Source organism: Alexandromys fortis, unplaced genomic scaffold (assembly GCF_014885135.2).
Source record: "Alexandromys fortis isolate MF-2015 unplaced genomic scaffold, M_Fortis_MF-2015_v1.1 scaffold_37, whole genome shotgun sequence".
In the NCBI taxonomy this organism is placed as follows: Eukaryota; Metazoa; Chordata; class Mammalia; order Rodentia; family Cricetidae; genus Alexandromys; species Alexandromys fortis.
In genome coordinates this window covers 13,154,823-13,165,695 of record NW_026067914.1, presented here as the reverse complement: position 1 = coordinate 13,165,695, position 10,873 = coordinate 13,154,823, and the positions used below count along the sequence as shown (strand labels likewise).

General features: G+C 33.1%; 1 protein-coding gene across 1 annotated transcript in view; it reads right to left on the bottom strand.

The window, feature by feature from the left end:
• The window catches only part of Cdh12 (cadherin 12), a 309,480-nt gene that overhangs the window by 138,450 nt on the left and 160,157 nt on the right, over positions 1-10,873 (bottom strand). The window contains exon 3 of the mRNA XM_050139097.1: positions 4,229-4,523. Within this exon, the coding sequence (XP_049995054.1) occupies positions 4,229-4,523 (295 nt within the window). The remainder of the gene's footprint in view (positions 1-4,228; positions 4,524-10,873) is intronic.

Sequence of the window (10,873 nt, the reverse complement as noted above, 5' to 3'; positions counted from 1 at the left end):
CTGTCTTTATTTCATATCTGTAATTATTTTCTGACCAGGAGCACTTTTTTAATTTGCTAAATGGTGTGTCTAGAACTAAGGCTATGTTGCCTTTTGGCTTTGCCCAGGGCAGCATGGCCCAGGAAGCTGTCATTTCAAAACTGCGGGTTTTTTTGTTTGTTTGTTTGTTTTGTTTTCTGTTATGGCTGTTGTTGTTACTGCTGAATCAGAAAGACCTTTCTTAAAGGAGCTGTGCTAAACTCTGATTTTGTGTGTGAATGTGTCTTCAGCTTCTTCTTAAACTCTCTCAGGTTTTAAGTGTATCTAGTTGGCACATGTGAAGGGGAAGGCTGTTCATTTTTAGGAAGGTTCTGTAATGTTGTATACTGAATTTAAATTTCTCAAAAGGATTTAATAGTGGCTAACCAGAACAAAAGCAGAATGAGCAGCTATGATTAACTTTGTTGTAAACCCATCCCTGACTCCTTATGCATAAAAATTATGACAGGGAGGGTTTTAAGACAGCTAAATATGAAGAGAGACACTCATCTCCAGCATAATCATCTGGTACCTAACAATTGTTTAAGTAATGATAAAATACAGTCCATAAATCTTGTTTCATAATTGAAAAGTCCTAACATCAGTCATTGATATTCCAATAGACTATTCCATATGACTAAGGTGAGGGAGAAGAGGGTGCTTGGATGCACATTTGAAATGCAAACTTTCTGCAGTCCAGAAAAAAGTAAATGAAACCACTTGATCCCCAGATGCATAATCTTCAGATATTAAGGAAGGCACATTATTGTAATTCACTGTGCTGTTCATGGTCTTAAAGAATTAAGAGCACATTCATAAAGTACAAATTTGTCTCCAAGGAGCTGGATCAAGAGGCAATTTCCTTGGGTCAAAGTAGAAGCACTTTGTCTTTGAGCATGCATCCCTGGCAGATTGGATGTAACAGAAGATTTTATCGGAGCAAACTTCATGTCAAACAGTTCATAGAGTCATTAGGATAAATTTGAATTTTGGAATATTAAGTGCACTGTATTATCATTAAAATACTAATTTCCTTGTCTACTTCAATTTCTTACTATTTTCTTCACTTCCATACTTACAGTCTTTGTAATATTCACTTTGTATAATTTTCAATGTACAGTTATTATCTTTCCTCTTTATAATACACTGTATTATATTAAACTTACCTTTACATAATAAGCTTTATATATCTGTTTATGTTACAAATACACCATCTCTTTATATATTTGTGGGTTTTTATAATTATCTTTTTTTGGTGTTATTATTATATAAAATAATGGCTTTCCTTATAACACACATGCCACATTCCTTGAGTGGGCTATTCTTGTTATTTATTTATTTTTCTGTTCATAGTCATTGGTTAAAAATGTTTATTAATAGAGAACACCTAAATATCTGAATATATTGGATATGTTATAGAAATAGCTATATTGTCAACTGAGTATGCAACATGCCAGTGAATCTGGGTCAACAATATTTAGCAACCCAAATAAAATAAAATGAAAGGAATTACATACCAAAAAGAAACTAGAGAAAACATCTGCTCTTAGATTATTAAAATATTGAGGTTTTCCCAAATGGCAATATGGCTCTAGTGCTGAGTTGAAATAGTCCAGGAAAACAAACAAGTGTTATGCTCAGAATCCCTTAGAGTTGTTGGTTAACTTTATGTTTGCTATGAAAAATACAAGTACAAGTTGTCACACGTACAACTACCCTCTAGAAACCTCAATTTGATTTGTATAAGTAAAAGGCCCATATACAATTCTTTGTACCTATCTGAACATTTAATTTATAATGTGTTTAATACCTCTTTTTTGAATTTAAAAGTAGAAAATTTTGCTTGTATATTCAAAGAATATATACCCACAGAATATCACATGGTTTTGAAATTTGATAAACACTCTTCTGCTATATCTGTCTTTGTTATCTAAGCATCTATATTTATATGATAAATTATTGATAAATAGGAAGATAGATGGGTAGATTATAGTTAGATGGGTAAATAGGTGACAGATAGATAGATAGATAGATAGATAGATAGATAGATAGATAGCCTGACAGATGATAGGCAAATAGGAATAATGGAGAAGTACAAACATAACAAAGTTAGTAGTGGTACCCAACAACCTGCTTGGATTTATTCTCATATAAATTGCTATAATATCTTAATATAATAAATTACCTGTTATCCCAATATTTCAAAATCCAAAACCATTCTAGTTCTCACTTCCCTACGTTCCTCCAAAATTTTCAGACTAATTATTTTTTATATGATAACTGAAAAATTTTTATTTAAGGGCTTCCTTGGAAAGACATATTAATTTTTCCATTAATGTAATGAAAGAATTAACTATAAATATTATGATACAGAATTCTTCTAATAATAGAGGTGTGTGTGTGTTTGTGTGTGGTCATATAGATATTGTTTTGACTTAAACATATAGTTAATGATTTTTCTAAATTCATGCTGATATTTCCAATTTACACAAAGTATGCTAAACAGCATTACCTCTTAAAACACTGTACTATTATTTCTTCTTTATATAGAATATCAAAACTTTTTCTGAGATAACTTTTTAATAAGGCTTGTTTCTGTCTGATTGCTCTTCTAAATCTCTTGCAATCATAACGCTGCATTAGAAAGGCATCTCTGTATCAGAAAACTCCCAAGACATGCAGCCCACACTATTCATAGTAAAACTAGAAATTTACATGAACTATTTCAGCTGGTTTCTCAAGTGTAAGAGAAAATGCATTCCAGAATGTTTGATAAGTCACACACAGAGTGTAAAGCTCTTTCATAGTAAATCCATGTGACGCTTCCTTAACTACTAAGGTGCTTCTACCTTTGGATTGTGTGCATAATGTTCATTGCATAGTTAGGACATTGTAGAAAAAGCAAAGATCCTCTAAGACACATAAGATTAAGGAATACGACTAAGCATCACACGTATGGTTCAAGTTCTAATCTTTTAGAAAACAGTAACTATACCTTCAAAAAATGATAGAGACTAGGAATTATGTTGTACTTTAACTATGGCTGGGCTATAGTGTTGCAATGTTCAAGACCTAATTTTAAATTTCCGTTAAGAGGATCAAATGTTTCAATTAAAATGCTTGTTATTGCCAATCAAGCATGAGGCACTGAGTTCCGATCCCCTGGACCCACATAAGAAACCACTTGTGCCAATACAATTCCATAATCCAGGTGCTGTGGAGAAACAGTGGGAAGATCGACAACAGGCCATCTGGTTGTCTATAGATAATTGTCTCAAAAATATGGGAGAGAGTGACTGAAGACTATACTCCATGTTTACATATGTCGTCCACATGCATACACATGTATGCACATACATGTACACATAGGAACATTTACACAGATACTAAATTAATTTCCATTAAGTTAGAATATTTTATTTACCAAATTTTATTGTATGCAAAATAGGACTTTGCAAATTTATGCTGATGCTAAAATGTTACAACAAATTTCTGTCCTGCTTTTTATTAATTATTTTGAGCCAAGGTCTCTATTAGAGCTGGATAAACTTAAACTCAAAATGTATCCAATTCTGACCTTGAACTTATGATTCTCCTGGATTCCTTGTCCAAGTGCTGGAAATAACAGATATTCATTGTCCATAACCAGGTTTAATAAATGTTCTTAATAATAATGATACCACTGTACTTCAATAATTACTTTCTAACAATAACATCATGCTAGTAGATTTATGATTTGAAGACAGGGGAGATATATTTAAACAAGAATTTATTTTACGCATTTTATTCTAGGAAATATACAAAGAAAACAATATATCTCCTTTTTAGGTTCATTTCTGGTTACAATGCAATGCACACCTTAGCACTGTACTGTGATTTAAAAATTACTGTATGGTTTTCAGAGGTATTTGATAATTAACTCCGTCACTGAATAGTGTCAGTGACAACCAAGTTCATGCCTGAATGAATTATGCATTTAAATATAAGAAGATATTATGAGTTCAATTAACTAACAAATAGTTCAGAATAGTGTATATTCCATTTATATGTATTCTTAGTGGTGAGGAAATAATGAACGTTCCTAGAGCAAAATAAATTTTAACTTGTGAACAATAATTACCTCCTGCAAATAGGATGTCTTCATCAGTATACAGAAAAATTATTGAATAGGACTCAGAGCAACTGATAGAAATTTCATTTGTCTACTCACCCACAGGGGACATTTCTGGAACACTAGCGACATACGGTCCATCCAAAAACTTTGGCTCGTTATCGTTAATATCCTGCACTTTAATGATGAACTCGGATTCAGGCTCCAAGGGTTTTCTCGTTTCTATGTCCACTGCCTGAGCACGAAGTGTGTAGAAAGGTTTTTCTTCTCTGTCCAGACTTCTTATTGCATGAATGTCTCCTGTAGTTTCATCAATTGTAAAAACGGTCCCAGCACCATCTCCAGAGAGCGTGTATTTAACAGTGCCCTCTCCTTTGTCCAAGTCAGAATGCAGCTGAGAGAGAGACATAGATAGAGACACTGGGATGATTATATGCAGTGCAATTTATTTAATCAGAGAAGTTAAATAACTTCTTTATAGGCTTTCATATTTTTTATTATTAATTTATTTATTTATTAAAGATTTCTGTCTCTTCCCCACCACCGCCTCCCATTTCCCTCCCCCAATCAACTACCTCTCTCTCATCAGCCCAAAGAGCAGTCAGGGTCCGTGCCCTGTGGGGAGTCCAAGGACCGTCTTTCATATTATAACTACAACTTCTTGATTATAGCAATTAAAAAACTGGGTGGTGAGCTAGCTAAATGTTATATAACAAAGTTCAACCTCTAGAACTCATGTAATGCCATGTATAGTAGATAGCATTGTCTGTAATCTTAGCGTTGCTACTGCAAGATGGAAGACAGAAACAGGAGAAACTCAAAGAGTGTAGAGGCAAATTATAATTCTATACAAGACAGCAAAGAAGACTCACTGTTATATATAATATGGGAAGTAAGAGAAACACTCAAAGTTGTCCTTTGACCTCCACACAAAACATGGCTTTCACATACCTACACCCATTCATTTCCATATGCCCAGAAATGTTTTGAAAAGAATGAAATAAAATTTAAATGCCCCAAAGTTTTATTTTAATGCACTAGCTACACGTATACCTATATTTACTGACAGTTTTACATTTCAATGTTTTAAAAATATTGCATGATCAATCTTATTTCTGGATACTTCACAAATATCAGAAATTTAACAGTCCTTAGTACACCAACAGGCATAAAATAGCTGTTTTGACAATTTTCTTGGTAATTAAACATATTTTCAAGAATAACATATTCATAAAGTGGAATAAAACACATCTTAAGTATAGGTATTGTTTCATTTCAGATAATCACTGTTTAAAGAAATATTAACTGAAAAATTACAAGTCAGAAACTCCCGAAAGACAGAAGATAGAATCCAAGGACTGAGTCCAGCTTGATGGGAGGTAAAAAGAAATTATTGAAATGTGTCCTGAAGGGAAGGGTGAATTTCTTCAGTGCTATAAAGAATATCTCATTTTCAGAGTGTTCAAGTGAGTTGTTCAAGACTAGGTAGTTGGTTGGGAAAACCAATGAATATTCTTTCAGTAAAACAGATTATTTACTTCTATCTTTCTATCTTTCTATGTGTATAAATACATTATTTATATTCTAGAAATACTGTGATTCACTTAGTTTATTTTAATATTCAATACATATTCATGGTAATATATTATATCATAGAATTAGCTACACATTAAGGCCAATCAAAGAGAGACTCAAACAAGAATATATTTGTCATTATAATATTTTGAGTCATTATGGTTCAATGTGGATTTCAAGAGTAATTGGAAGATGAATATAGCCTGGGAAATCTATAAGCCATATCAGAACAAATGAATACATGTAATATTGTATAAATGAAATATTATTTACATATAAATTTGTTGATAATATTATATGCAACATAAATAAAATGTATTAAAATTTTAAATATAATATTTAATAATTTTATTTTAGTTTTTATTTATATTTCATGTGTACATACATTTGAGTACACTACTTTCAGAGGCCTAGAAGAGGGCATTTGGTCCCATGAAACTTGAGTCAAAGATGCTTGGGAGAGGCCCGTTGTGGGTGATGGGAATCAAACTCGAGTCCCCTGCAAGAGCAGCCAGCATTCTTAACCTCTGAACATTTTTTTTGAGCCTCCAAAATATATGTTCTTATAAACTATGTTGTTTTTATTCAAACATTACTCAAAATATTGTAAACGGCTCTTTTGAGAATAGATATTTGGTTTAATCATCGAAGTTTACTCTGAGAGTCTATTTTAATCAGCACATCACTCAAAGGAAAGCCTGTTATACTTGATAGTCCCTGTAATCATTTTTGCTTTGACCTTAAAATCTATATACATGCACTATTCTACTATAAAATACTTTGTTATGAGGACTTTTGCTTTTACTAATGTTTTAACATGAAAGAGAGCTTTGAAATTATTTTCAATTATATGTTCATTCTTTCATACTTAGATTTCTGTGAATTGGCAGTAAAACATATCACTGAAAAAATGTAATTAAAAATGTAATCTCTGATTATATCTTTAAATGTCAAATTGAGCATTGCAGATTAGTTTCAGTATAATAATACCATTCATAATGTAATTAAGATGAATTCACTCATGTTATAAATTTGTATTCATATCTAAATTTCCTTTCAAATATATTTGGTTTTGAATGTAATTATATGAATTTATGAATGATTGAAAGAAATACTTAAAGAAATAAAAAAAAGTCATACTCTGTGATTTGGATTATTCTTTAAAAAGTTTTTAATGTGTTTTATTTCAGCATAAGGGAAATTTCTGGGAATGATGGGATGAAGATTTTTTTTATACTGCTGTAAAGCATGGGGAATTTGAAGCGTAAAATCAAGCTGTAGAAAAATGTTCTTTAAACATATGAATTTCAAATCACAATTGTCAACCACACTATTAAAGATACTCAGTGCAATGGGTATTACTTTCACTTTCAAATTTATGTTAAGGTATAAGATAGGCAAAGGGTCAATGCAATAGGGATGGTTTTATGAGCAATAACCTGTTTGCAATGGCTTAAAGAATACGTGCAGATATTTTGGGAACTGTGTGAAAATCTTAATTGAGTTTTCACAGTGTGGTTCAAGTAAAGTTACCTAAAAAAATCCATATCATTTGATTAAAGTTAAAACTGTTTTCTTTTCAAGCAGACTTAAGAATAAAAAAGCAGATGTGCTGTCATCCTATCAAAAATCCAAATTAAATCCAGTTGCTGCTATTCCCTCCTTTAACGTCTATTGTTAACCTTCTATTTCAATAATCTAGTCTTACTGATATTGAAAAGTCAGAAGATATACATTAAAAAATGCTAAAACTGTTAGGTAAAATAAATTGATAAATTCTCAACTTGTTTTAGTGCTGAATCATACGACAGAGTCTTTGAAAAATATTTATTATTATTTTAGTTATATGAAGATTTTGTCTGCATATATGTATGTGTATCACATACGCTTCTGGTTTCCAGGGATTCCAGAAGAGGATACAAATCTACTGCAACTGAAGTTATAGAAACAGAGATGTGATCATTAAGTGGGTTCTAGAGATTAAAGCAGGCCTTTTGCAAGAGCGCTGAGTGATGTGCTATCCTGAGCAATCTTTCCAGGATCTGCACAGCAAAGTGTAGAAGAAAGAGATTACAGACACATACGGGTCACTTAGGCAAGAGCTACCAATACTGTTTTAGTCCTGATTGACTGTGGCATTTGGGTGACCAGAACCAGTTATAGTCATTTGCCTAGTATCAAATTACCCAGTATTTAACTAACCCACATATATAAAAATTAGTGACAACTGGTGTTGGATATTGTAAAAATCTCAGTGAAAACATAACATAATTTTAATGTAAAATTGTACAAGATAAATCTTATCTTTTTAAACTGATTACGACTTTTTAAAACATACCATCTCATTTTATAAAGACCATTTTCTCACTCTTTTGTACTAGCTGACTTAGAACTCCTTTTGCATACCAAGTTAGTCTCAAAGTCACATAGACCCACCAATATCCACCTCCCAAGTGCTGAGATTATGTCAGAATATATCACTATGCCTGTCTAATGCTATATTTTCATTATGTAAATGTAGAAAACAAAGATTGTTAAAACAAATCAATCCTGTCTGCAAATGTAATCATATAACTATTTCTCTGTGCTTGTATTAGATTAAAAAAAAATAGTAGCCATTTTCCAATTACCAAAGCCGTAATATTTTTTCATATCATTTGAGGTTTTCAAAATCATGCTTTTAGAACCTGCATTATATTCATATGTTGAAATAGACTTAGTTAAAGGAAAGTGTCAATTTTCTCATAAATTATAAGTTGAAAGTGTGTATGAGGGATGTCGTTGGGGCGACATCTGTTGGGTTCCAGCCTCCACAGGTTCATACATTCCAAGGTAGGGTCGTATGGATTAGAAAAGTCAGTCAGACAGAAAATATACAAAAGAAATAGACAGAGACACAGAATTAGATTAGGGAGGTCAAAGCAGTGAATACTGAATTTGCCTGTGTTTATTTTCCATATGCTTTATATACCCAAGTCCAAAAGGGGGGAAGAAGGCAAGACTGTTTTACCATGATGCAAATAAGGAACAAACAAATTACCTCTTCAATACCCGAAAGATCAAGTAACTGTATCCTGAGTTATGTATTCTTTTGTTGAGGCAGGACATACAGCAACCATACCTTAGGCCAAATATCCTGTAGACAGCCATTCCATGGGTCAAACCTATTGTCATAACCTTGAAGGAGTAAGAATAGCCCTGATCACTCTGACCTTTGGTCAGGTAGGAACAGATTTACTTACATGAAACCTGGCAGAGGGATTATTCATTTGTGTGTTTTCTTGTGCTTATTTCCTTAAAATAAAATGTAACTGTGAAGATAGAAAATGTGACATTTTTTAAAGAATCTTAAGAAATGTTGTAACTTCAATGTTTCTAGCAATTGGTGTCAATAGATAAAATTGTTTTCTCCAGTTTTCTGATGATGGAGGAGTTGAGGTGCCATTTATGCCATGGAGTTAATTTTATGCCTCATTTCCATAAGAACTAAGAATGTCATTCCTCCTCTTTGAATAGTGTTAATTGTTAAAAATATAATACTATATCACTTTATTTAGTTGTCTGAAACTGCAAACAAAAGTTATTAATTATATAAAAATAACCCCTATGTCTGTGTCTTATCCCAAGTATTAAAAATAAGGTTTATCTGAGTGGGTGCTACAACATTCGCTGACTGAAGCCGCCTACTCCAATAGGATCATCCCTTTAGCATTTGACACTTAAAGTAAAATCCACCCCACTCCCCCCAGAAAGAGTACCATAAATGATGGATATAGAAATAGTCACTGTCCAGATAGGTTTTTCTGTGAAGGCGATGGCGTTATTTTCTGATGTGTTCCAAGTCATCTCAGATGGTGCGTGAAAATGAGATGCCAAGAGAGGCTTAAAAAAAGATGCTGAGGCCTAGCTTCAGTGTGGAAACAAATCTTGAATTTCAGTGCTTAAAAGTTTGAGAAAGCTAATCTAAAACTAAACATTTACCAGCCACTCTCTGTACGTACTTTGGAACTGCTGCATTAATAGGCAGTTAGTTCATATTTTCTGTGAGTTGAAAAGTGCACATCAAATGGGAAAAGCCTATGTATAAATATGCCGAGCACTGATTTTTATTTTCATTTGCCATTTGCCAGGGCTTGTTTAACGAGCATACAGAGAACACGGAGGTAGCTGGGAGGAGAAATAACTGATTTTGGCAATGTAGTTGTTCCTATAAAAATGAAAGAAAATTTGTGTCATTATGGTTTCAGGAGCAAATATTTTGATTTATACATGAATGTACCAGATAAACATGTTATGGGAATGTCATCAAACTATCAGTTTGTTGCTAAATGCAACAATGTTCTGAAAAATTGTTTCTTTTTTATCTTGTGTATAGGATTCTGGTATGTGAGCTCATGCACGACAGGGTACTTAGCTAGAGATAAGAGGACAGCTTCAGATGTTAGGACATTTGAATCAAAGACTCTCTTGTTTACAGCTGTATAGCTCAGGCCAGCAACTGCAGATCTGCAGGCATGTTCCCGTCTCAGTCTACCAGCTTCCTAGAGTGTTATAATTATAAGCACACACTATCTCTCTTAGAGTGGAAGTGGGTTCTTGCTTTTTTTTTTTTCCTTGTGTTTCTCTGTTTTATTTCTTTTATGTAGAACAATAACCTAAAACACAATTTGAACCTGGGATGATTTCACCACAATGATGTCAACAATTAGGTAGAATAATTAAATGATTCCACCTGAACATATAGTATTACTTGACAAGTTTTCAAAATTTTGGAGCCCTCATCATGTTCAGCACTAGTATCAGTAATTTCAATGCAATTCACTGAATGCACATGCCAAATATTGTATATCCTGTACAACAACCATGTCCAGAGATAAAGCTTAGGATCCAGACTCGAAGACCTCAACAGCATAGGTTACTTAATTCATTGGACTGTTTTGAACATCTCTCCTGCAGCACACTTAATTATTTTACTATTTCTTTTATTTCCCTTTCTTTATTTTTTGTTTATTTTTTTTTAGTTGTTGAAAAAAAAATTCCGCCTCCTCCCCATTTCCCATTTCCCTCCCCCTCCTCCCACACATTGCCTCCCCCCCCACTCTCCTCCCCCTCTCCCCCTCCCCCCCCCACTCCATTTCCCCTCCCTCTGGAGAATGAAGAGCAGTCCAG